The 25,416-nt window shown below is 46.3% G+C and overlaps 1 protein-coding gene across 15 annotated transcripts in view; it reads right to left on the bottom strand.

Moving 5' to 3' along the window:
• LOC147428077 (guanosine deaminase-like) overlaps positions 1-24,584 on the bottom strand; it is a 33,766-nt gene extending 9,182 nt beyond the window's left edge. For 2 of the 15 annotated variants that reach the window (XM_086497742.1, XM_086497741.1), the window contains exons 1-4: positions 24,053-24,259; positions 23,156-23,202; positions 22,999-23,067; positions 22,401-22,591 (exon numbers count right to left, since the gene is read on the bottom strand). In XM_086497742.1, the coding sequence (XP_086353868.1) occupies positions 22,401-22,591; positions 22,999-23,067; positions 23,156-23,168 (273 nt within the window). In that variant the 5' untranslated portion in view covers positions 23,169-23,202; positions 24,053-24,259. Of the gene's footprint in view, positions 1-22,400; positions 22,592-22,998; positions 23,068-23,155; positions 23,203-23,335; positions 23,699-23,728; positions 23,991-24,052; positions 24,260-24,318 lie in introns of those variants that run through there. The other 13 variants (XM_086497729.1, XM_086497736.1, XM_086497730.1 and 10 more) reach the window with 13 other exon arrangements.
• Between the last annotated feature and the right edge of the window lie 832 nt (positions 24,585-25,416).

The following is a 25,416-nucleotide window of genomic DNA, read 5'->3' as shown; positions in this document are numbered from 1 at the left end:
AATCACGCTGACATGCTGACGTGGCATTGTACGGAATTCCACAATCTGCGCTGCTGCTTTGCTTTTGGCTGGCTGAATTAGTGTTGGCAGCTTTTGGGACAGTTTGCTTTTATTTTTTAAATCTTTTGGGGCTCTGCTTTTGGGCATTGTAACAAATTGCTGACGTGTCGAAACCCTAATTCTGTCAAGAACCCTAATTCAGTTGAAACCCTAACCCTAAAATCAAAAACCCTAATTCTGACCAAAACTTTAATATTGCTGAAACCCTAACCCTAAAATCAAAAACCCTAATTCTACCCGAAACCCTAACCCTAACCCTAACCTTGATTTACTACGTGGCCTACTGTACGGACACAGCGCGATTTACGAAAAGCTGGCAGGTTTTGGCATTGCTTTTTGAACCAGGAGCTTTTGAGTTTTGAAGGCTTTTCAGTGTAATTGCTTTTTAGGCCAAGGGCCTTTAAATATGAGGTTAGGGCTCATTCTCTGGCATGCTTCCGAGAGAAGATGCAGAGTCTGGAGTACCGGCTTGTATTGTATTGATGCAATATAAAGAAATACCTAAAGGGGCGCCAAGGTTTGGGGCCAATACTCTCTGGAGTGGAATTCCGCCACTCCGTGTTGCGTGTTGTCTCTCTCTTTCAGTTCAGTTGTTATTTGAAGTGCTTAAAGTTGTTCAGTTTGTTCTTTTCTATTGGCACGTGGTGCCCGCCTTGTGACAGTGGAATCAGAGCATCAGGCGTGCGCTTTTCTGAAAGCATACCGGTCCTACGAAAGAGCAGACAGAGCAAACCGCTCATGTCTTACAGGGCATAAGCCATTAAGATCACTTGCAAAAGAAGGATCCAAGATTTGTTTCGAGTCACTGTTCTTCTCAGAGGCAGGGCCATGCAGATGTTGACAGCTACCAAGCAACATACTCCAAGTACTTGGCAAGCTTTCAAGAAAAATTTTGCCCGAAGTTATATGATTTCTGACATCTTCCTTCGGAGTGCAACTTCTAGCAGAGCGGGCTATCCTGAAATGCTTTCCATTGAAACCCTAGCAGATTATATCTTGAAATTTCTCGACATCTCTCAGTAGATGTCTCTTCTCGAGTTGATAACCTTGGAGGTTCGGTGTGATTGCTATCTCTTGGGACCACCATCGCCGCCAAAGAAACACTGTTTGTCCAAGAGCTGATGGACCATGCTGTGCTCGGCTATGACCTCATGGAAGGAACCTAACCCTAATTTTTGGTGCAGGTTTCAAGATGAAAAGTCAGTCGACTTTTCGAGCTCGAGTGATGTCGAGATTGCTTTTTGAGTTTGACTTCTGTTTGAGAACTTGTTTGGCGATCTTGTTTGAAATTTGTTTGAAATGGATGGTATCTGTTTTGAACCTATTTTGGTGCCGATTTAAATTGTTTGACTCTGGTTTGATACTGGTTTCATTGATTGGTGAATTTTAGTGCATCAAGACACCCGAGGAAGATCAGTACGGTCTGGGTGTGATGGCTAATTGTACTACGCCGGAATATCAAGAGTTCCGATATGGACGAAAGGAGAAGCTAACTCCTTGATCAAAACAGCAGAAAGGAGAAGCTAACTCCTTGATCAAAACAGCCAAAAGGAGAAGCTAACTCCTTGATCAAAACAGCCGAAAGGTGAAGCTAACTGCTTGATCAAAGGAGCAGAAAGGAGAAGCTAACTCCTTAATAAAAAGAGCAAACTGATCGTCCCTCGAAATGACCCTCGAAAATTTTTGAGCTAACTTGAGTTGTTTTGCAGATATACTGTAATCGCAGACGACTACTATCTTTCAAGAAGGGGAGATGTAACAAACTGCTGACGTGTCGAAACCCTAATTCTGCTGGAACCCTAATTCTGTCCAAAACCCTAATTCTGTTGAAACCCTAACCCTAAAATCAGAAACCCTAATTCTGCTGAAACCCTAACCCTAAAATCAGAAACCCTAATTCTGTTGAAACCCTAACCCTAAAATCAAAAACCCTAATTCTACCTAAAACCCTAACCCTAAAATCAAAAACCCTAACCCTGATTTACTGACGTGGTGGGTTGACACGTGGCCTGCTGTACGAACACAGCGCGATTTACGAAAAGCTGGCAGGTTTTGGCATTGCTTTTTGAACCAGGAGCTTTTGAGTTTTGAAGGCTTTTCACTGTAATTGCTTTTTGGGCCAAGGGCCTTTAAATATGAGGTTAGGGCTCATTCTCTGGCATGCTTCCGGGAGAAGATGCAGAGTCTGGAGTACCGGCTTGTACTGTATTGATTCAATATAAAGAAATACCTAAAGGGGCGCCAAGGTTTGGGGCCAATACTCTCTGGGGTGGAATTCCGCCACTCCACGTCACATGTTGTCTCTCTCTCTCTTTCAGTTCAGTTGTTATTTGAAGTGCTTGAAGTTGTTCAGTCTGTTCTTTTCTATTGGCACGTGGTGCCCGCCTTGTGACATGCATCCCTTGTAAGAATAAATAAGTCCTTAGGGACTCACTCATTAGAGCATCTAGACGTAGAGTCTGACAGGTGTAATGGCTACGTCCCTATCGGGTGCCGCTAGAACTACCTCTACAAGTGGTCCCATCCGATCGGGAGTGATCTCAAGCCGCGCCGCCAATTCCAATGAAACGAAGTTGGCCTTGGCTCCTCCATCAAAGAAGATCAGGGCTTCTTGGTCTTTTACTTTGCCCCAAGCTCGGTAAAGTTCTGTACTCTCGTCCATTGTGCTGGGATCAGTACCCACGCAATCTGGAACCAATCCGGTTTTCATCTTGCTTTTTCTTCCAGGTTCCTCAACTGCTCTCGAACTCTCAGGCCCTTCGTCGTCCTTGTCGTTCTGTTCTTTCTATGCCTTTTTAGGGCACTTCGCGGAGATAGGCCCAGTTTCCCCGCATCCAAAGCACTTCCCCTCCTTTATGTAGCGAGCCCTCTCTTGAGGAGTGAGTTTGGGACGTGCATCCTTTCTGGGTTGCTCTTCCTCTCTCTATTTTCATTTGTCAAAGTCTATTCGGTCATGATTTCATCCGTGGGGTAGATCAAACTGCCCAAGTGAATGGCAAAACCTCGTTTCGTTTGACTCATCAGCTCCTGAGGTGGGCCGTACTCCTCGCGTGAATCTTCGTCGCCTCTCTCATGCTTGTCACCTATATGCGAAGTATACATTCCGCTTCGGGTGACGACCATGCACTATGATCTTTGGTTCGTAAGTCCACGCGGAACTTGGGTTCTTGAGGGTCTTGGGTTCTTGGGTTCTTGAGGATCTTGAGATTCTTAAGGTTCTTGAGGTTTTCTTTTGCTTGCAAATCGCGTTTGAGAAGGATCTTCTCTTCACCCGAGTTCTACTCTTTTCCGCGGGCGCACCCCTTGGCGGCCTTGCGCTCACACCAAGGTTGCTTTGTCCCAACTCACGTTGATTGGCCGGCCGCTAAGTGCACGGTCCGCTCTCAATGAGTGAAAAGAGACACAAGGGGAGGTTGGACAAGCCCTTCTTTCTTGGGATTCCTTCACTCTTCAACAAAACACGATTAGGAATCGACACGCCCAAGCGAACTTGGGTTCGTGCGACCTCAACAAGCAAAAAAAAATTATTGTGGTTCTTTCCTTGAGTGATACAAAACACTGCCAAAGCTCTGATACCAATGTTAGGTGCAGCAGAATGAATGTTTGTGCTTTGCTCAAGATGAGTGCTCCGAACTGTGCTCAAGGTTCCTTTTGTTCTTATGGAAGGTAGAGCCTTCCGTTCTTAATGAGAGAATGCTATGATCATAAACAAAGTGAATGGACACTGTGCGTGCAAGTGTATGAGGCTGAGAGATGGAGAGAGAAGAGAGATACGACACCAGAGACGTTGGAGAGGGGGAATGGGGGAACACACCCAACACAAACAAAAGGGCCTCTCTATAGCTCAGGGTATTCACAGCACCCCTATCCTCTCAGAAAACACCTTCAAAGAAACACTTAACACTAGCACACCACCGCCTGCTCAATTGCCACTGTTCACACACTCTACAAACCACCACACAAGATACTCCTACTACCACTGCCTGTCTCCATCCTTACACACACAACACCTTAATCTCACTCCCTCACAACACACCATCGGTCCTGGGGGGCACACACTTCCACAAAGCCGACACCGAGGAAGAACATGAAAGCAGGAGAAAGAGAGGGGGGAAGGGGAAACAACAGCACGGGAGGCAACTGTGGCTTGATTGCACTTCAGAAAACATATACACGGGCTTGCACTGCCATCACCATGGCCATTTTCAAGCAAAAGTTACAAAGGGGCTAGCTTGCTTGAGAATTCCACTTTGCAAGCTTCAAACGGCACACCAAAAGGCCAAGAAAAAAAGCCCCAAATTTGATCCATTTTTGACTTTTATAGAGGGGGACTTTAATTTGGGAATTTACAATTTAATAGGTCCACCAAGCACCTTGAATTGGCATCTTTGGGAAAGGGGGCACCGCTTTGCTCTACCTCTCTCTTCTTCACTCTTTGCACTGGGGAGGGGGGCATTAGCGATGTCGCTATTGCCATCTAGCTTTCTCATTTTCTTATTTTTTACCTTTCACTTTTACCCTTTGGAGTTCCACTTTGCACTGCTCCATTGATTTGATTTTAACTCTCTCTCTCTTTATCCGACTCCTCTTGCTCCCTTTTGGCCTTGGCCTACTTGGCCCTTAGCGCTTTGATCCATTTGGCCGCCTCGGCTTTTAGAGTTGTCCCTCGGCTCCTTTGGTCTTCCCCCTTGTTCGGTCCCTCTTACCTTTGCCTTTGTTTGGCCCAAACGCCTTTTGCAATGTCCACCCTTTCTCTCTTTCTCTCTCTATGCCGCGGGACCTTCCTCTTACCTGAGGGGGGGAGGCAATAGCGATATCGCTATTGCCCCCTCTCTCTCCTTTTGAAATTTCGGGGCCCATTGGGCCGTGGGAAATGCCCTTGTCGGGCGTCACGTCATCGCCACTACTTGCACCCACGCGGCCGCGCGTCTCCTGCGCCGCCCTTGCCCGGCCAAAACCGCCGGCGTCTCCGCCTACTCAGCGCCGCGTTCGGCCACCACAACGCCGCCAAGTCCCTCGCCATGGCCACGAGCTCCCAAGGAGCCCTTATGCTTCACATACCTCAAATGGAGTTGCGCCCCAGCTCTTATACGCCGAAATCAGTAGTCGCGCGCGCATATGGGATATTCTTGGGTGCCACGTGTCACTCGCTGACCTCATGGCTTTAGAGCCTTGCAAAAGTTTGAAAACATTCCATAAAAAAAACCAATTTCTTCTCACACTGCTTGTCTGCTTGCCAACTGGCACCCGGTAATCGAATTTCGGGGCCGTAAGGTTTAACTGATGGAGCTGGTTCTCGACTTCGAACCCTCCCGTGCTCACCGCACTCTGACTCTCCCAAGTCTACCAAACAAGGCCGACAAAACACAAGAAAAACATCTGTAATCACCGCTCAAGGAATAGCCCCCAACTTTGACCTGCAGTATCTTGCGGACCAGGAACCCAATTGGTGAACCGTCAATTTTGTGATATTCCCCATGATGCACACTGCCGCCGAGAACCTTGGCGAGGCTAAAATGATGCCAGATGGCACATCCTTCAATGCAACCAAGTGGGCTCAGACCCGGACCCCGAAAAATCTTCTAATGGCCATAACTTGCCATCCAAAGCTCCGATTCGCAATCCGAGAAGACAGGCATGCTCCACAACTCGAGCACTACACACATATGTACTGACATTAGCTCGGGCCACCTGTCCCCAGCTGCCCTGTCCGTCGGGGATCTGCTACACACCCTTTCTTTAAACTACAATATCTTGCACATCGGGGCTCCATTTGACGAGCCGTCTGGACCGGCTTCTAGAGTACGCTGAACTCTACATTATAGAGCTTTGACTTGGCATTACGGATACCTTGACCTGCCATCCCATTTGAACCATTCCATAGCACTTTTGGCCTAAAAAGCCACTTCAAGCATGCATTCTCGCTGTCCTTGGGCTGCCTAGGGCCTTGGTACCTGCCCTAGCCTTCTGCACTGCACTCGACTGCACCCTTTGCATGGCATAGAACACCTACTAGCTTCGACCCACTTTAGCTGCACCACCATTGCCCAACCCCCTCGTCGAACATTTATGTTCGACCAAAAGCATATGTACAAACTTTAAAACTAGCACACCAAACTGATGATTAAAAGCACTCACAAAACCACAACTACATGTACAGGCTATGTACAAAAGCTTCATCTTCTTTCTCTCGCACACTGCATGCTCTAAGTGGGTTGCCCACCCCCCTTGACTATAATTTGCTGCACTTCAGGCACTAGACTCCTCTCGAAATACAATTTGAGCCGCACACCATTCACCCTATTCCTGAGAAGCTTGCCATTTGCTCTTAACAGTTGATACGTCCCATTCGGAAAGGCCGCCTTCACTTTATATGGACCCGTCCACTTCTTCTTGAACTTCTTCTGGAATGTGAAATCCAGATAGCTTTCGTACTTCATGACCAGGTCTCCTTCCTCTATCTTCTTGTCCGGCAAGTTCTGATTGAACTTGGCAACCCGCTTCTCTCTCTGCTTCACATAGTAGTCTGCCGCTGCCTCTCTGTCCATCTGTAGAGCCTCCAAACTGGCTATCCGGTCCTGTAGAACCCCTTGTTGAGTGGCATTGACATGCCACATACCCTTTAAAGCACCTAGTTGTGCATGCACTGGCAACACCGCTTCCTTACCATAGACAAGCTCGAATGGAGTGAAGTTTGTAGCCACCTTATAGGACGTCCTATACCCACAAACACTTCTCCAGATTTGCTTCCCACTCAGCTTCCTGCTTGTACACATACTTCGTTAACATCTTGGCGATTTGACCATTAGCACTCTCAACTAGACCATTGCATTGGGGGTGATAGGGTGAGGAAAACCTATGTTGAATCTTTAACTTTTCCACTAATGCGCTCATGAGCTTGCTTCTAAACCCTTGACCCCTATCAGAAACTAACACCCATGGAACACCAAAACGGCAACAGATATTATCAAACACAAACTGAGCCACCACATTAGCATTTACTTCCTTCACTGCTTTGGCCTCGACCCACCTTGTAAGGTAGTCAATGGCTACCACCACGTACTTCTTACCACTTATAGACTTTGGGAGAGGGCCTATAGCATCTAGACCCCACTTCTCGAAGGCGCTTTGTGCGATGATGGCGCCCTGTGACTCCGCTCCCAGTCGTCTCTCACCTATAGTCTGACACTCATGGCACGTCTTGCTCCAGTAATGCACATCTTTCACAATGGAAGGCCACCAAAAGTCTGCTCTAAGCACTCGAAACAGAACCTGGTCTTTGCCCTGATGCCCGCTCTCTTCATGGCATTGCTCCAGCACCATTCCTATCTCCTCTTTGTACAGCACCCTTCTAAGCACTCCATCACACCCATAGTTCATGAGATCTTCACCTACCAGTGTGAATTTGCGGACCTTTTGCACCACTCTTCTCTTTTGCAGCTTGGACAAACCCTCTGAACATTGCCCTGTACTCAAAAAGCCTTCAATCTCCTTAAGAGTCTCCCTACCTGCATAAGTGGTTGGGGCCACATATAGACCTGCAACATGCACCTGCACTTTGTTGCTGGCTAGTTGATCCACCTCTTGATTCTGCTCTCTTCTCACATGCTTGAATTGGACTTCTTCAAAAGACTTCAACATCTTCTTGATGGAAAAGAACCAATGCTTCAAAGAATCGCGCTTTATCTGCCATTGGCCTAACAGTTGCTTAATGACTAGCAATGCATCTCCCTTCACCACCAACCTTGAAATGCCGAACTTTATGCACTGCTTTAGACCCAAATGCAGAGTGAGATACTCCGCCTCATTATTGGTGTGGACATCCTCCAGATCATATGCCTTCGAGAATATAGTTCTGTTGTGTGGGTCGTGTATCACCACACCTCCTCCTGCCTTTTGCACTACCCTTCGATAAGCTCCGTCGAACCCCATAGTAAAAGCATCCTCCAAGTCGGGTTCCTCCTTAGCTTCATCTCGCACCACTCTTGGATAGGTCGGAAAATCAATGGCCTTGCTGACAAGAATGTTGGCCAGGTGAGACCGACTAGTGTGATCTACCTTAAACTCGAACTCGAACTCCTGTAACTCCAACACCCACTTTATTATCCTTCTTCCTGGCTTCAAATGTAGCACTACCTCTGGCAATAGGTTATTAGCCGTCAACACAAAAAACTTACGCACAATCAAATGGACTTTGAACTTCCTGCAAGCGAAGACCAAAGCCATCACCCACTGCTCTGCTTCGGTGTAGGTAGCCTCTCCTGGGCTAATCACCCTGCTCTCGAAGTAAATCGGCTTGTAACTTCTCCCTACCTTTTGCAATAGAACCGCTCCAATAGCAACTGTGCCCACCGTCGTCGACACATAAAAGTCGTCCTCTCGATTGGGAGGACACACCGCTGGCAACTGACACAAAATCTCCTTAACTCTATCAAAAGCCTCCTGAGCTTCCTCATCCCACTCATAACCATGCACTTGCTCAGCCCTATTTTGAAGAGGATGCACATATTGCGAGAGCATCCAAAAGAACCGTGATAAATACTTCAGCTTATGAACAAATGAAGCCAAACCTTGAGCATCTGATGGTGGCTCCATCAACACCAACGCCTTCACCTTCTCGGGATCCGCCTCTATACCGTTTTGCGATACCACATGACCTAACAGCTGCGCTCGAGGCTGTGCTAGCTTGCACTTCTTAGGATTCAGCTGACCTCCTTCTTCATCAAGCCTTTGAAAGCATAACTGGAGCTTTGACAAGTGCTCTAATCTTGAACTGTAGCAGCCGATATCATCCATGAAAACCCTAATAAAACGGCCCAAGTATGGACCACATAACCTATTCATCCAACCTTGGAAGGTGGCATATGCATTTCCTAAGCCGAATGGCATCCTGCGGCGGTAAGCGAAACAACCCCATGGCAATATGAATGTGGTCTTCAACTGGTCTTAAGTGCAATCCCTATCTGAAAGTACCCCGAAAAGCCATCCATAATCGAGTATCTTTCATGTCCAGCCACTTGGTTTAGGATTTCGTCTTGAAACGGCAAGGGATAGTGATTCCTCTTGGTCGCAGCATTCAATGGCTTGTAGTCAACGCACACTCTCCATTTCCCATTCTTCTTAGGGGTTATGACCACTGGAGAGACCCACTTTGACTCCTTCACAGGATATATGATGTCTACATCCAATAGCTTATTGATCTCCTGCCAAAGGGCTTCTTTTTTAATTTCCCCTAGTCTTCTCAGCTTCTGTGCTTTAGGCTTATGCCCTTCCTTAAGAACAATCTTGTGCTCCACCCCCTTTGCACCTCACAAATGCTTGTACTCCGTCACGAATGGGTTTGGATAGGATTCACACAATTGAACATAGCCTTCCTTTTCACCCTTGGTAAGTCTTCACTTAACATGCTTGAAACCTCCTCTATGCTTAAACCATGAGCTTGAGGCTGCATACCTTCTTCTTTAGGTGGAGAGTCGTCTATGGTGACCCCGAATAAGTCTGCATCTATCTTCAGCATGTCGTCCTCGCTCTCCTCTTTCTCTCTGCTAGTATAGCCTTCATCATAGCCCGTCTCGGTCTCGTACTCATAGCTCGTCGTATCGCCCTCATCTTTAACTGCCATAGGACGAGAACTCCTCTCCTTGGTCTTCAAATCAAGCACAATTTGTTTGCCTCTCTCTTTGTCAGGCAAAGTGAACACTTTACTCTCCCAATCTTGCTTTGCACCTATTGCCAAATGCCATGGCCTACCCAAAATGATAGGGTAAGCATTATCCCCTGCCTTCATCACAAAAAAATCAATTAGGCACTCTATGCCCATCACCTTGACCTTTACATCTTGCGCCACACCCAGACACCTAGCTTTGGTATGGTTGGCCATCCTCATGCGCACATTTGACCTGACTACTGCCTTGACTCCCGTCTCTTTCATGGCTGCTTCCGTCATGACACAAACCTGTGCTCCACCGTCTATGTAGGCTTGTACCTGCATCCTCTTCTCTATAACCGCATCCACCAATGGAAGAACATCAATGGGGCTACCTACCCTCAAGGCCATGTTTTGCACTGCTTGCACATTCCCCTTAGCTCTTGGCAGCCTGGTGCTAACACTTGTGGACCACTGCCTTCTTAACTTTGGATTTGAAGCTAACAGCTGACCAAACGTAATATTTGCTTTTTGATTTTGAACGTCACTTACCAGATTGTACTCGGGATAGCCTCGTCCTAGCTGGAAATCCGCTTGTTTGATCTTGCGACGCCTCCTTCTTTTGCTAGGCTCAGGCTGCTCTCTGCCTTCGTACACCTTCTCTTTGCCCTTGCGAGCTCTAGTTTCCCGCTCTGTCTCTGTCTCTGTCTCTGTCTCTGTCAGCTCTTGCTCTCTTATTGGCCAACACTTCGACATCCTGCTTATCCACCCCTATGATGTTTACTCTTGGGACCTCACCTCCATTTTGTGGAGCTGGCTGCACAGGATTCTCAACCGCGTGCTCTCTTGGACCATTGTATTGTCCTTGACCTCGACCTCTATTAAAAAGCGGGTAGATACCTCCTCTCTCTGTGTGGTTGAGGAAATCAGGTGCATAGTACCCTTCTTCTCCACAATTATAACACCTACCTGGCAGTGGCCTTGCCCTGCCCCTTGCTCCTCTTGGCTGTCCTCTATCCATGACACTGAGCCGCAACTCCTGCATCTGCTCAGATAAATCTTGCACTGTGCGCACCCAATTTTGCGGCACAACAGCTACACCTCGGTTTCCATGATTATCTTCATGTACAGCTTCTCTCGGACTCTGCGGTTGAACATGGGCCATCGTCTCATAGCCTGACACGCTCTGCTCTATCTTCTTTTTTATCTTTTTGCTCTTCGACCGTGCAATGGCTACCGCACCATTGTAATTCTCTGGGCTCTCAAAATCAACTTTCTCTCTCACCTTGGGGTGCAGGCACGCCATGAACTTGTCTAGCTTGAAGTAGTCCCCATTAGCCAATTGCATGGCTGCCGCTAGTTCTGCCCAACACTCTTCAAAATGGCCCAAAAACAAATTGAACTCTTCGCCTACATCTTGCTTAAGCACCTTCAGCTTTGCATCCAACTCGACTGGGGAAGTCTCCTTGCGAAAGTCGTGAACAAACCTCGCCCGTAGAGCCGGCCATGCTCACCTTCCAACGCGTCGTACAATGCTTTGGCTCTACCACGCATCACCAAAGGAAAAGTCTGCATTTTGCTATCCTCGTTCAACATACGCAACGACAGCATATACAGCTCAAAATCTGACATCCACTCGTCAGGGCTCTCTTCTCCTGTGAAAATCGGTCCATAGCTTCTAGCTGCCATGACTTCCAATGCAAAAAAACTCTTCTTTTCGATTAACTAGGAGCAATCAGTGTGCTCCTCAGTGGGGGTACCAGAAGATGGAGAGGGGGAATGGGGGAACACGCCCAGCACAAACAAAAGGGCCTCTCTATAGCTCAGGGTATTCACAGCACCCCTATCCTCTCAAAAAACACCTTCAAAGAAACACTTAACACTAGCACACCACCGCCTGCTCAATTGCCACTGTTCACACACACTACAAACCACCACACAAGATACTCCTACTAGCACTGCCTGTCTCCACCCTTACACACACAACACCTCAATCTCACTCTCTCACACAACACACCATCGGTCCGGGGGGGCACACACTTCCACACAGCCGGCACCGAGGAAGAACATGAAAGCAGGAGAAAGAGAGGGGGGAAGGGGAAACAACAGCACGGGAGACAACTGTGGCTTGACTGCACTTCAGAAAACATATACACGGGCTTGCACTGCCATCACCATGGCCATTTTCAAGCAAAAGTTACAAAGGGGCTAGCTTGCTTGAGAATTCCACTTTCCAGGCTTCACACGGCACACCAAAAGGCCAAGAAAAAAAGCCCCAAATTTGATCCATTTTTGACTTTTATAGGGGGGGACTTTAATTTGGGAATTTACAATTTAATAGGTCCACCTAGCACCTTGAATTGGCATCTTTGGGAAAGGGGGCACCGCTTTTCTCTACCTCTCTCTTCTTCACTCTTTGCACTGGGGAGGGGGGCATTAGCGATGTCGCTATTGCCCCCTAGCTTTCTCATTTTTTTATTTTTTACATTTCACTTTTACCCTTTGGAGTTCCACTTTGCACTGCTCCATTGATTTGATTTTAACTCTCTCTCTCTTTATCCGACTCCTCTTGCTCCCTTTTGGCCTTGGCCTACTTGGCCCTTAGCGCTTTGATCCATTTGGCCGCCTCGGCTTTTAGAGTTGTCCCTCGGCTCCTTTGGTCTTCCCCCTTGTTCGGTCCCTCTTACCTTTGCCTTTGTTTGGCCCAAACGCCTTTTGCAATGTCCACCCTCTCTCTCTCTCTCTCTCTCTCTCTCTCTCTCTCTCTCTCTCTCTCTCTCTCTCTCTCTCTCTCTCTCTCTCTCTCTCTCTCTCTCTCTATGCCGCGGGACCTTCCTCTTACCTGAGGGGGGGAGGCAATAGCGATATCGCTATTGCCCCCTCTCTCCTTTTGAAATTTCGGGGCCCATTGGGCCGTGGGAAATGCCCCTGTCAGGCGTCACGTCATCGCCACTACTTGCACCCACGCGGCCGCGCGCCTCCTGCGCCGCCCTTGCCCGGCCAAAACCGCCGGCGTCTCCGTCTGCTCAACGCCGCATTCGGCCACCACAGCACCTCCAGGTCCCTCGCCATGGCCACGAGCTCCCAAGGAGCCCTTATGCTTCACATATCTCAAATGGAGTTGTGCCCCAGCTCTTATACGCCGAAATCAGCAATCGCGCGTGCGCGTATGGGATATTCGTGGGTGCCACGTGTCACTCGATGACCTCATGGCTTTAGAGCCTTGCAAAAGTTTGAAAACATTCCATAAAAAAAACCAATTTCTTCTCACACTGCTTGTCTGCTTGCCAACTGGCACCCGATAATCGAATTTCGAGGCCGTAAGGTTTAACTGATGGAGCTGGTTCCCGACTTCGAACCCTCCCGTGCTCACCGCACTCTGACTCTCCCAAGTCTACCAAACAAGGCCGACAAAACACAAGAATAACATCTGTAATCACCGCTCAAGGGATAGCCCGCCCCCAACTTTGACCTGAAGTATCTTGCGGACCAGGAACCCGATTGGTGAACCGTCAATTTTGTGCTATTCCCCATGATGCACATTGCCGCCAAGAACCTTGGCGAGGCTAAAATGACGCCAGATGGCACATCCTTCAATGCAACCAAGTGGGCTCAGACTCGGCCCCCAAAAAATCTTCTAATGGCCATAACTTGCCATCCAGAGCTCCGATTCGCAATCCGAGAAGACAAGCATGCTCCACAACTCGAGCACTACACACATATGTACTGACATCAACCCGGGCCACCTGTCCCCAGCTGCCCTGTCCGTCTGGGATCTACTACACACCCTTTCTTTAAACTGCAATATCTTACAAACCGGGGCTCCATTTGACGAGCCGTCTGGACCGGCTTCTAGAGCACGCTGAACTCTACACTATAGAGCTTTGACTTGGCATTACGGATACCTTGACCCGCCATCCCATTTGAACCATTCCATAGCACTTTTGGCCTAAAAAGCCGCTTCAAGCATGCATTCTCGCTATCCTTGGGCTGCCTAGGGCCTTGGTACCTGCCCTAGCCTTCTGCACTGCACTCGACTGCACCCTTTGCCTGGCATAGAACACCTGCTCTGCTAGCTTCAACCCACTTTAGCTGCACCAACGTTGTAAAACCCTCCTCCGAAGGCCCCACTCTCGTCGACGAGAGTGGTCTACTTATGATTGCACAAAGTGGTACAATGACGATGCAATGGACTGACGCAACTAGGGACTATGCCGATGACGACGACGGTGATGACGACGACGACCTTAGGGCTGAAATCTGTGGTCTTCTATCTGCTGAATTTCGGGGCTGTTTCGGTGGCTGAAAATGACTGTTTTGGCTCCGTTTTTGAGGGCTGAAAATGGTGATATCTGCAATGCTTCTAGGGCTGAATCTGTTGTTGTGTCTAATGCTGAAAAACGTTGAACATCTGCAGCAAAGGGGCTGAAAATGAAAAACGCTGGCTGACTGCTGAGCGTTAGTGAAAAACGTTGGTCCTTGAGGATTTGCTGGTGATCATGGGAGTCTGGAAAACGCCAGGCAAAAGGTGGTGTTGGTGAAGACCAAAACGCTCGGGCTGACTGTCTATGGCGGTGATGCAAATCTGCAAAACGCCAGGGATGGGGAAGTGCTGAGGATGTCCAAAAACGCTAGGCTATGGGAAGCTTGGCGCTTGAGGGTTCTTGCTGAGAAGAATACTTGTTGAGCATGTGCTCCTGTTGCCTCTTCTGCCAAATAGTGCTAGCTCTGGTTTGCTTATATACAAACTTAGCAAAATTACCCTACCTACTTTTGTTGGAAAGTCACTTAAAAATAATAAGTGAAAAATGTCAAAAATAGGAAAAATAGGCTAAATGCACTGGAAAATTCCCCTAACTGAATCTGATGGATTCTGAAGGGAATATTGATGATCATGTTGTGTGCAACCAGAGGATATGCATCTACACTAAGTGACTGGGCATGCACGGTCTACGAATAGACTCACAAAAAGTGCCAGATCACTTCTAATCTAGACTTGATTGGACTGACTAAACCCTGATCATGCTGTAGCTTGTCCACGGACACACAGGGTTGGATGTGTCACGTGACATCCCCTCCTTTTCAAAGTGAGGTACTGATACCGAACTGTATGACGTCGAGAGAGATCACCAATAGCATCCGGAATCTTGGAAGGGACTCTTCGCCGGCCCACTCTGATGTGTGGGTCGTGCGGTACTTGAACTTCATAAAGGTCTGCAAAGCTTGCTTTTTTGGGCCGCGCCAAAAGCAACACAAAGTCTTCTGTGGCTCCTTCCTTGCTTCAACTTCTTCTAGAGACCTGCTGCTTTCGTCTTCAAGAATCTCCATGGTTGAAAATTCCTAAAACCATTTCCAACACAAGACCATGAACATACCCATTCCATGTAAGGTGAAGGAAAAAAATATTGTCTTCTCTAAAGACTGTGTATGCAATGTAGATGAACATAGAGACGGAGTGACAATCCATTCAGCAAACACATGCAAACAATGAGATCAAATTTTTTCTGTTTGATCGAAATCAATCAATTGTGGCAAATCACAATGGAAATGCCCATGCTTGGTGCACATACTTTCATGTGCTCGTTCGGACACTGTGTCATGCCAAGGAAGAGACATGAAATGTGAATTCCTTACATACTTTTGAGCTTTTCATGAACAATCCACACACATTCGTGCTCGACCATGAGAGAAACGTGGCCAACATACAATATGTCATGCCTAGGAAAAGGGATCACATAACGATGCTGACTAAAATACAGGAAACGATCACGAATGGAACATTCGAACAATGCATGCATATCAATCATGTGAACACATAATACTTCCTGTGAGGGTTTTTTGGACCTAAGCTCGAGAGCCAAGATCGGTTCTTCCTGAATGATCGAATCGTCTTGTGGGGGTTCTTTGAACCTCGACTCGAAAGCCAAGATCGGTTCTTCATGATTTGACCAAATCTACAACGAGGTTAGCTTCGCTAAAAAAAGCATCAACTAACACATCATCCTTGAGAACAATCGCATCTTCTTCATGCAACTCATCATGCTCGTGAGAAATCACATCTTGATCATGCAAATCATCATGCTTGTCATTGGCATCCGAATCATCGTGCTTAACAATATCATTCAAATAATCATGCTTATCTTTGTCATCCAAAGCATCATGCTTCTCATAATCATGCAAATTCTGTGTGTCATGCTGTGGAGAAAAAGAGACTGAGAGGGTCTCCTTATCCTGAATCCTTTCAATCTTGTCCTGCATATTAGCAATGAGAGATGGAGAATGAACAATGTCCTCTCCATGAATGACAATAGGAGAATCATTGTCAGCATTGAGAGTTATAGTGTTAGCCGCAAAATTCATGAGAGCATCATTCACGAAACCATCGAATGCCCAAAATCATATCACATCCTAAGAGAGGAGAAACAACAAATCTTCTAGTGAAGGCACTTTGTTGAATTGCAAACAACACATCAAGGCACTCCTCCGTGATGAGAGCGTCCATACCGGGACGAAAGCCAGAGACCTCGATAGGAAATCTCAGACTAACTTCGAGGCGGGCTCTCTCAACAAGAGAGGGACTGATCACATCATGCATACTACCTGGGTCAAACAATACGACAAAACGCTTCCCCGACGTACAACCATAACATTTAATGAGAGAATCATCAATGGGAGGGTCGGGAGAAACGTGGGGCACACTCGTGTTATCATTCATTGCATTGACAGAGAAAGTGGATTCGGTGGATTCTTTAGATTCATTCGATTCAAGCTTAGGACATGTTCTTTTTATGTGACCCTTAATGTGAATGAAAACAACGACCTTCCTTAGAATAAGTGCTTTGCTCTTCCGACGTGATGTATCCTCCTACAATTCCTTGTGCTACCTTTTCATATGGAGTAAGCTTAGGTTTAACAATTGTGTTAGCCTTACCCTTAGATTCATTGGAAGAATTCTTTTCTGAGAGACAGTTGGAAGATTGGTTAGAAGAGTTACCATTCTTACCGTTCTTACCGTTCTGAGGGTTCTAAGAAGTCTGCGAGATACTTGTGGAAGTCTTGTTCTCCTTAGGCTTTTCCTTGTTGTGCTTCATCTCCTGTGTGAGCAATCGCTACCGCCTTATTGAGATCGATTGGATCGAAAACCTCGACATCGTACTTGATATACTCGTCCAATCCAAAGAGAAAAGCCTCTTTGCGCTCATCATCCGATTTTCGTAATTGAGTGCCTAGCTGCAAAACACGATTAGAAAAAGACATGACTAGCATACCATTTTGCTTGAGAGAGCGCCAATCATCCTTCAATCGTGCGAGGTACTGAGGTGGCATAAACCGCGCCTTGAGCTTGTCTTGGAAATCAGCCCAATTGAAGGAAAGGGGCGTGAATTCGTCGGCTTCCTCTAGGTACGCGGCTAGCTGTGCCTCTTGCCATGCGTGGTACCAATTGATGGCATCACCGGCAAGGTGAATAGCTGCCGTCAAAACTTTGCTATTTCTTGTTTTCTTAGTTGTCGCAAAATAAGCATTAAATTGATGCAACCAAGAATGAATAACCGTAGCATCTATCTTACCGTCATACTTACTGAAAGTCAACTTCTCTGTGACTGGATGGTTGGAATCCATGTCATGGCTTGCACCACTTGAGGAACTCCCACGATCTTTGGGTGGTTCGGTCTTCGAAGCTAGCACTTGTCAAAACAATTCTTGAGTGCGTAGCTCTCTTTGAGCTTCACGCTCTATCTCCAAAGCCACTCTTTGAGCTATACGCTCGGCCTCCAAGGCCGCGCTTCTTGCCGTCTCTTCCGCCTTTCTTTGTTGTTTTCGTTCTGTGTGCGCGTCGCGCTCGCGTTCTAAAGCAAGGTGATTGTCTTCTTGTTGTGCGGCAAGTCTTGCGTCTCTTTCGTCGCGCTCACGGTCCTTAGCAAGGCAATTTGCTTCTTGTTTGCTGTCCCTAGCAAGGCGATTTGCTTCGTGTTTGTCCATCATGGCCATCATCTGCTTGACCATCATCCATAGGAGTTAGTACAACTCATGGCGTAGATGGCGAAGGGGGAGGGTCAAAAAGTCTCCTGGTGGGGAAAATTCTTCGTCGCCTCTCTCATGCTCATCACCTGTATGCGAAGTATCCATTCCGCTTCGGGTGACGACCATGCACTATGATCTTTGGTTCTTCAGTCCACGCGGAACTTGGGTTCTTGAGGGTCTTGGCTTCTTGGCTTCTTGGGTTCTTGAGGATCTTGAGGTTCTTGAGGTTTTCTTTTGCTTGCAAATCGCGTTTGAGAAGGATCTTCTCTTCACTCGAGTTCTACTCTTTTCCGCGGGCGCACCCCTTGGCGGCCTTGCGCTCACACCAAGGTTGCTTTTTCCCACCTCACGTCGATTGGCCGGCTGCTAAGTGCACGGTCTACTCTCAATGAGTGAAAAGAGACACAAGGGGAGGTTGGACAAGCCCTTCTTTCTTGGGATTCCTTCACTCTTCAACAAAACACGATTAGGAATCGACACGTCCAAGCGAACTTGGGTTCGTGCGACCTCAACAAGCAAAAAAAAATTATTGTGGTTCTTGTGGTTCTTTCCTTGAGTGATACAGAACACTGCCAAAGCTCTGATACCAATGTTAGGTGCAACGGAATGAATGTTTGCGCTTTGCTCAAGATGAGTGCTCCGAACTGTGCTCAAGGTTCCTTTTGTTCTTATGGAAGGTAGAGCCTTCCATTCTTAATGAGAGAATACTATGATCATAAACAAAGTGAATGGACATTGTGCGTGCAAGTGTATGAGGCTGAGAGATAGAGAGAGAAGAGAGATACGACACCAAAGACGTTGTAAAACCCTCCTCCGAAGGCCCCACTCTCGTCGGCGAGAGTGGTCTACTTATGATTGCACAAAGTGGTACAATGACGATGCAATGGACTGATGCAACTTGGGACTATGCCGATGACGACGACGGTGATGACGACGACGCCCTTAGGGCTGAAATCTGTGGTCTTCTATCTGCTGAATTTCGGGGCTGTTTCGGTGGCTGAAATGACTGTTTTGGCTGCGTTTTCGAGGGCTGAAAATGGTGATATCTGCAATGCTTCTAGGGCTGAATCTGATGTCGTGTCTAATGCTGAAAAATGCTGAACATCTGCAGCAAAGGGGCTGAAAATGAAAAACGCTGGCTGACTGCTGAGCGTCAGTGAAAACTGCTGGTCCTTGAGGATTTGCTGGCGATCATGGGAGACTGGAAAACGCCAGGCAAAAGGTGGTGTTGGTGAAGACCAAAACGCTAGGGCTGACTGTCTATGGCGGTGATGCAAATCTGCAAAACGCCAGGGATGGGGAAGGGATGGGGAAGTGCTGAGGATGTCCAAAAACGCTAGGCTATGGGAAGCTTGGCGATTGAGGGTTCTTGCTGAGAAGAATGCTTGTTGAGCATGTGCTCCTGCTGCCTCTTCTGCCAAATAGTGCTAGCTCTAGTTTGCTTAAATACAAACTTAGCAAAATTGCCCTACCTACTTTTGTTGGAAAGTCACTTAAAAATAATACGTGAAAAATGTCAAAAATAGGGAAAATAGGCTAAATGCACTGGAAAATTCCCCTAACTGGATCTGATGGAGTCTGAAGGGAATACTGATGATCATGCTGTGTGCAACCAGAGGATATGCATCTACACTAAGTGACTGGGCATGCACGGTCTACGAATAGACTCACAAAACGTGCCAGATCACTCTAATCTAGACTTGGCTGAACTGACTGAACCTTGATCATGCTGTAGCTTGTCCACGGACACATAGGGTTGGATGTGTCACGTGACACACTCGGTCTCCAAGGTTCAGCTTGAAGAGAGACACCTAAAGATAGATGTCTAGGAATTTCAAGTTGTAATCTGTTAGGGTTTTTGTGGCAAGAATTTTTAGGATACCCCACTCTGCCAGAAGCTGCACTTGGCAGGAAGATGTCATATAACTTCGGGTAAAAATTTCCTTGAAAGCTTGTGAAGTCCTTGGCGTGTGCAGCTTGGTAGCTATAGACATCCACCACTGCATGGCACTCTCTGAGAAAAGTGGTGGCTCAAAAGATCTTTGATTCTTCTGAGTAGTTCCTCAAGGTATGGATGTTGTCAAACTATTGCATGAACTGTAAAAATTTCCTTGTATCTTTCTCTCCCGTAAAGGGGAAAAAATAATGCTTTAAAATCTAGAAGCATTATCTCGCTCTATCTACTCTTAAGAGGACCGGTATGCTTTTAGAAAAGCACACAACTAAAGCTCTAATACCACTGAAACGAAACGAGCACCAAGTGCCAACTGAAAGAATAGCCTGAGACAGACCTTTAGCACGTCAAACAATTGAGCAGAAAGAAAGAGAGAATCCACTCAAGACACGAAGTGGTGGAGTTCCACTTCCAAACTGCAATGGCCCCAAACGATGGTGCCTCTTTCGGTATTTCTTTATATTGCTTTAACAAGGTACAACTCTATGGCTCTGCTTTGCATCTCCACACGTAGAATGCCAGAGAGAGAGCCCACACCACAAATTTAGAGGCCCTTGGCCATCGAAAGCAGTGTAAATGAAAAGCATCACGTCTAAAAGTATCTGGTCCAAAAGCAAGCGCCCAGAGGGCTATCCGTATAGTGGTGCCACGCCATCAGCTATCAGTGCTGCCACATCATCAATTGTATATTTAGCGTTGCCATATCATCAGTTGTCTGCGCAAAACGCAGAGATGTCCATACAACCTACGTCATTATCTTTTACACTAGTTGTGTTTGTGTGTAGGATCTGCTTTATTTTAGGGTTTAGGTCCCTCAGCCACGGAATCCTGTAAGTTGTCGAGGGTGAGGACTTTCAATTCTCCCATTTTAATTTTGGCCGCTCGGCAAGGATCTGTAAGTTGGTAAACCTTCTGTGTTTTTCCTTCTTTTGCTACGGTTTTAGGCCCCTCCGCCATGATCTACACGTTGGCTAGGGTTAGGCTCACAGAGTCCTGACTCCTAACCCTCCGTCTTCAGTGACTTGACACGTCAACAGTTTGTGACAGCACTCTCAGCTTACAGACTTTTTTCATCGAGCGACTCCAATACCACTTGTCATTACTGCACCGAGGGGAAACTCTCTACATCAAGCAGATCAGGTCCGATCTAGGAGGCGGCCTAGAGTGTTGGGATATTGTGCTCAACGAGCATACCAAAGAGATTCACCAAATTCGGACACTGCATGAGCAGGACAGACAGAGAGAGATATACAGCATTTACGACGCTACTACTATACTATAGAGGCTTCTCTTGCCTTATCCAACTATGCATAATATCCTACACCCCCAGTTTGGTATCGATGGAGCTAGTTTTGTATATCATGGTTTTACTCCCTGAGCATATAGTTTCACATCCATTGCAGATAAGAGCTTCATCCCCTCCTTATACATGCACATGTACTCACCCACCTCTGATGAGATTATCATAGCCACCTCTAGCATCCAGAGGATACACACATGTGTATGGTTTTGTCTCATGTGCCGACTTCAGCCTCTAGAAGAGGTTAATAAATCTCTCTCTCTCTCTCTCTCTCTCTCTCTCTCTCTCTCTCTCTCTCTCTCTCTCTCTCTCTCTCTCTCTCTCTCTCTCTCTCTCTCTCTGGCCTCTAAGAGATATAAATACAGTATTATTTGGTTTTGTTATGCGCTCCTGTTTGTGACACACATGCACAAAAAGCAAAGGAAGACAAAACAAGCCAAATCACCGGGAAAAACGTAAGAAAAAGGAAAGTTGGCCTTTGCGGCCTCCTTCAAAAAAAACTATGGCCCTTTGAAAGTGACTCCAAAGTACACACAGGATTGCCCATACTCAAGTCGCTCTTTGAAAAGTGAATTGCAGTTGTGATCTGGTTACCCGTGCTTCTGTGGGTGTGCTGAACATCATAACTTTGGGTTTACCAAGGTTCACTGTGAAGTCTCGTCCACGCAAGCGAAGTGTGATGCATCCAGATATTGTCATAATCCCTCTTGAAAGTCTAAAATAAGCACAATGTCATCTGCTTTTAATAGGATGAGTATCAACACTCTGGCTAGGCTTGCCCCTTGGCCTCCCATTCTGTCTGCATAGTCTGAAACCTCACACGTGTTGACTATAGAGTCCAAAAAGCGTGCGCGCACCCATACTTTACCCCAATAATACTCCTAATACATCTGAAAGACCGCTTGGAGCACGTCTTCTTCCGTCACTGAGAGTCAGTATATACCCCGTTGCATCTCCTTGGGCACACCAATATTGTACAAGCCTTCATAAGCTTCGTGCATGGCATGGTGTCAAGTGCTTTGCAAAAGTCCAGAGAACAACAATACATTCTCGTTGATCATGCACTACCCATCAAGGATCTCCATAGTGAGTATACGAACCAAGGTGGTGTAGCCCTTCCTAAAACCAGCTTGTACCAGCGACGAAGCTCATGCTTCAAAATAGATCCATTAATTTTGGCCACATAGTGGCCAACCCTGCTAGTGCAATAATTACTAGGCACAATAGGATCTCTACTCTAAGCAAAGGTACAAAAATGTTGTCTGCACAACTAGCTGAAAAACCCTAACAGATGGCTATATTAAACATACGGACCAAGACTGCTGCTAGTGTGTCTTAAAAGGGTGTACAGAGTCAAGCATGCACTCACACTAAGCAGCAAGACCCCTTCACTTAAAGATTAAAATTGAGCACTTTACCTCACGAACAGCTGTAACTTCAGCATGTGCTGTAGGGTCCGTATATTCCAAAACCATGTTGTGACAGCTGACAACGATCCCGTCATTTAGCACCACAACGGCCCCAAAGGGTCCTCCATGTCCACAATTGACACCATTGTAAGCCTCCTCTACTGCCAAGGAGAGAAAATGGTAGTCCCTATCCTGCACCTCTGCATTCAACCACTTTAAGAATCATTTGCATAGCAAAACTAAGCAGCTTGCGTACTTAAAAGATCCCCTTCACTGCCCTGCAGGTGACGCAAAATAAGTCATGCTGAAAGGGTGCAACATACGAATTCTAGTGTCTCCAAAGACTCTTTCTATTAAAAAAGTAGCTTGACAATTAGCAAGTTGGTTTTCACTGTATCTCCTTGCCGGATTATGTCACTAGATGCAGGTTGAGAAGAAATTTTCATATAAATTGAAAGCAACAATTCAATCCTTTTCCCTCCAATTGTGTGAACATTGCCTTCCCGCCACTCTTTACCAACAGGTTAATATTACAGCTCTAAGAAGAGCTTTCACACTCCTCCACTATGCTCAAGGGTACTTCAATAGGCAAAAATTTTGATGTTACCTTCCTGATGTCCAGGAAAGGTTGAAGCAACTGAAATAGTGTTGTCACTTTCGAGCACTTTCATTTCTACTGTGTGGTAAATTGAAGAGTTTATCAGAGACTCGTACAAAAGCAACACGTTAGAAAGATTTTTAAGTAATCTGATAAATTTTTTCACCTGTTTCATCCATTCGATCAATGTCTCCAAAGGACAATCAGACAAATCTGGTGATAGGATATAAATCAACACCACAAATTAGTAGGAAGGTGAAAGATACATCAGTATAAGATGAAACTAATAAGAACAAGTCTAGCGATTTTCAATGCCCTAGTCACCAAATTTGGATTCCATATATACCTATGAAGTGTTGCAAGGTGCTTACAATTCACAAGTATCAGTCAAGCATCCAGTCACAAAACGTCCTCAAACCAAGGGCTCTAGCATTCATTGATGATGCATCCGCACCAAGCTAGGCTTTTTAAAATAGGAAAGCGACAAAAGCTTGCTTCAGGTTGTGCGAGTCAATGTTTGCTCCCAAACGAAAAGAAAAAATCCCAAGAGTTTACAGGGCTGATCCTCTCTTGTACCAAGAGAGCTTAAGCGCTCGGTGTGTGCTTGTAAGAAACAAATACACAAGCTTGAAGTATAATGTTGTTATGGGCTTGTAGAGAAGGCCAATGGTGTAACAAATTATCTCGAGCAGTTTGAAACAAGCTATCTCCCCCTAAGTTTAAAGTAAAGCCTCTTTACCTTGCACAAAATGAAATGGGCAACGCTGTTTGGATTGTTTTGTATGATGTTTGATAAGCTTATAGCACAGCAATGGTATTAGGAAAAGAGAAGGCCAATGCGTTACAAAAATATTTAGCACCTATTTCCACCTCTATTGGAAGCAAGCTCTTGGCCTAAACAAGATGAAATGGGCGAAGCCGTTTGGATCATTTGAAACTAAGGCAAATGCTATTAGATTTGCAATGGCTAGAGTTGGACAGGAGAAATCATCAATCAGTTCTCTGGTACGGCTGAGAAAAAGCAGGCAAACTAAAAATGGACATCAAAAATCAAGGTGCTTACCTGACAAACCAGGAATACGCAGACAAAGCTATTGCACCTTCAACTTGGGAAGCAGCACTTAGCAAATTTCCTACAATTATTAACTCGAAAGACTGTAGATGGCATGTATAAAGCTGTGGAAAGCAAAAAGCCAAACGGGTGACGAACAAAAGGCACATGGAGCACAAATGCTACATAACGGCCGAAGGAAAGGGAAAGAAAAGAGCAAAGGAATACGCTGTAAAGGTGTGTGTGATCCATCACGCCTTACAGAACAAATGGGTCACCTGCTGTGAACGAAAGAGAGTACAAGCTCGTTTTGCGGTTCTCCTCTAATCGTGTAGTTCGGGTGCTCTCTCTCTCTCTCTCTCTCTCTCTCTCTCACACACACACACACACACACACACAAAGCTCTGTACAAAAACCTCGATGGCTCGATCGCACTGCCTCTCTCCCTCTCTCTCTGAAGCTCTCTCGATGGCTCGACGGCACTGCTTACTGGTCGGGCCACGTACTGTTATAAAGTTGAATTTGCGCCACGTCTGCAGGCATGAAATCAATGTCTCCAGAGTCCACACCGCATTCTCTCTCTCTCTCTCTCTCTCTCTCTCTCTCTGCGCATATGCACCCATTCGTTCAAAGTAGAGGCGCTCTCTCTCTCTCTCTCTCTCTCTGACAAGACTGCAATGTGCATGACAAACTAACCATACCTACTAATTTCAGAAACTAGTCTTTGCTTCGTTGGTCTGGTCATGGGAAAATTAAAATTGATGTGGAAGTTGCATTGTCATTGTAAGGTAGAACTGTCAATAAGTAGACGGTAACCAATAGCAAGTTGCACCTCCCCCCAAAAGGTACATGAACGAGCTTTAGTACTAATATGAGAAAATCTGAGGTGGCAATCTCTGATTCACGGATGCGTAGGTTGAAACCCAATCCATTCTCGTCTCTGATTTGGTTTGCCACTATCTTAAATGCTTGCAATTAATTTTTTGTATTGGAAGTTGTGTTAAGCAGGTGTAGAATTCTTATGCTTCATCGCTTGAGGATCAATTTGCTCAGTATTAATGCCCTAATCTTGACAGGTCTATTCACCCATTCACGCCCAAATCTATGATGCTATGCATATGCAGTGGCATAGGAAAGTTTCATCGTCTCTAATATGGGTCTTTTACCCTAGTGTAATTGTTATTTCTTCAAGCAATGTCCTTCTCATGAAACCCATCATGCATTGTGGACCTAGCATATGGCTGTTTGGCTAGTTCATAGATGGTCCCAACCTAGTCCCTTGTTGTTAGGGCTCAAAGCCTAGCCATCCACGGCTTGAGATTCTCATCCTAAGATTTGTCGCATGACATAATAGAGGCAACAAAAATATGTGTCTC

This window comes from Adiantum capillus-veneris, chromosome 23, assembly GCF_014529385.1.
Source record: "Adiantum capillus-veneris isolate H3 chromosome 23, ASM1452938v2, whole genome shotgun sequence".
NCBI classification, from domain to species: domain Eukaryota; kingdom Viridiplantae; phylum Streptophyta; class Polypodiopsida; order Polypodiales; family Pteridaceae; genus Adiantum; species Adiantum capillus-veneris.
This window is presented reverse-complemented; position numbering and strand designations above follow the sequence as displayed.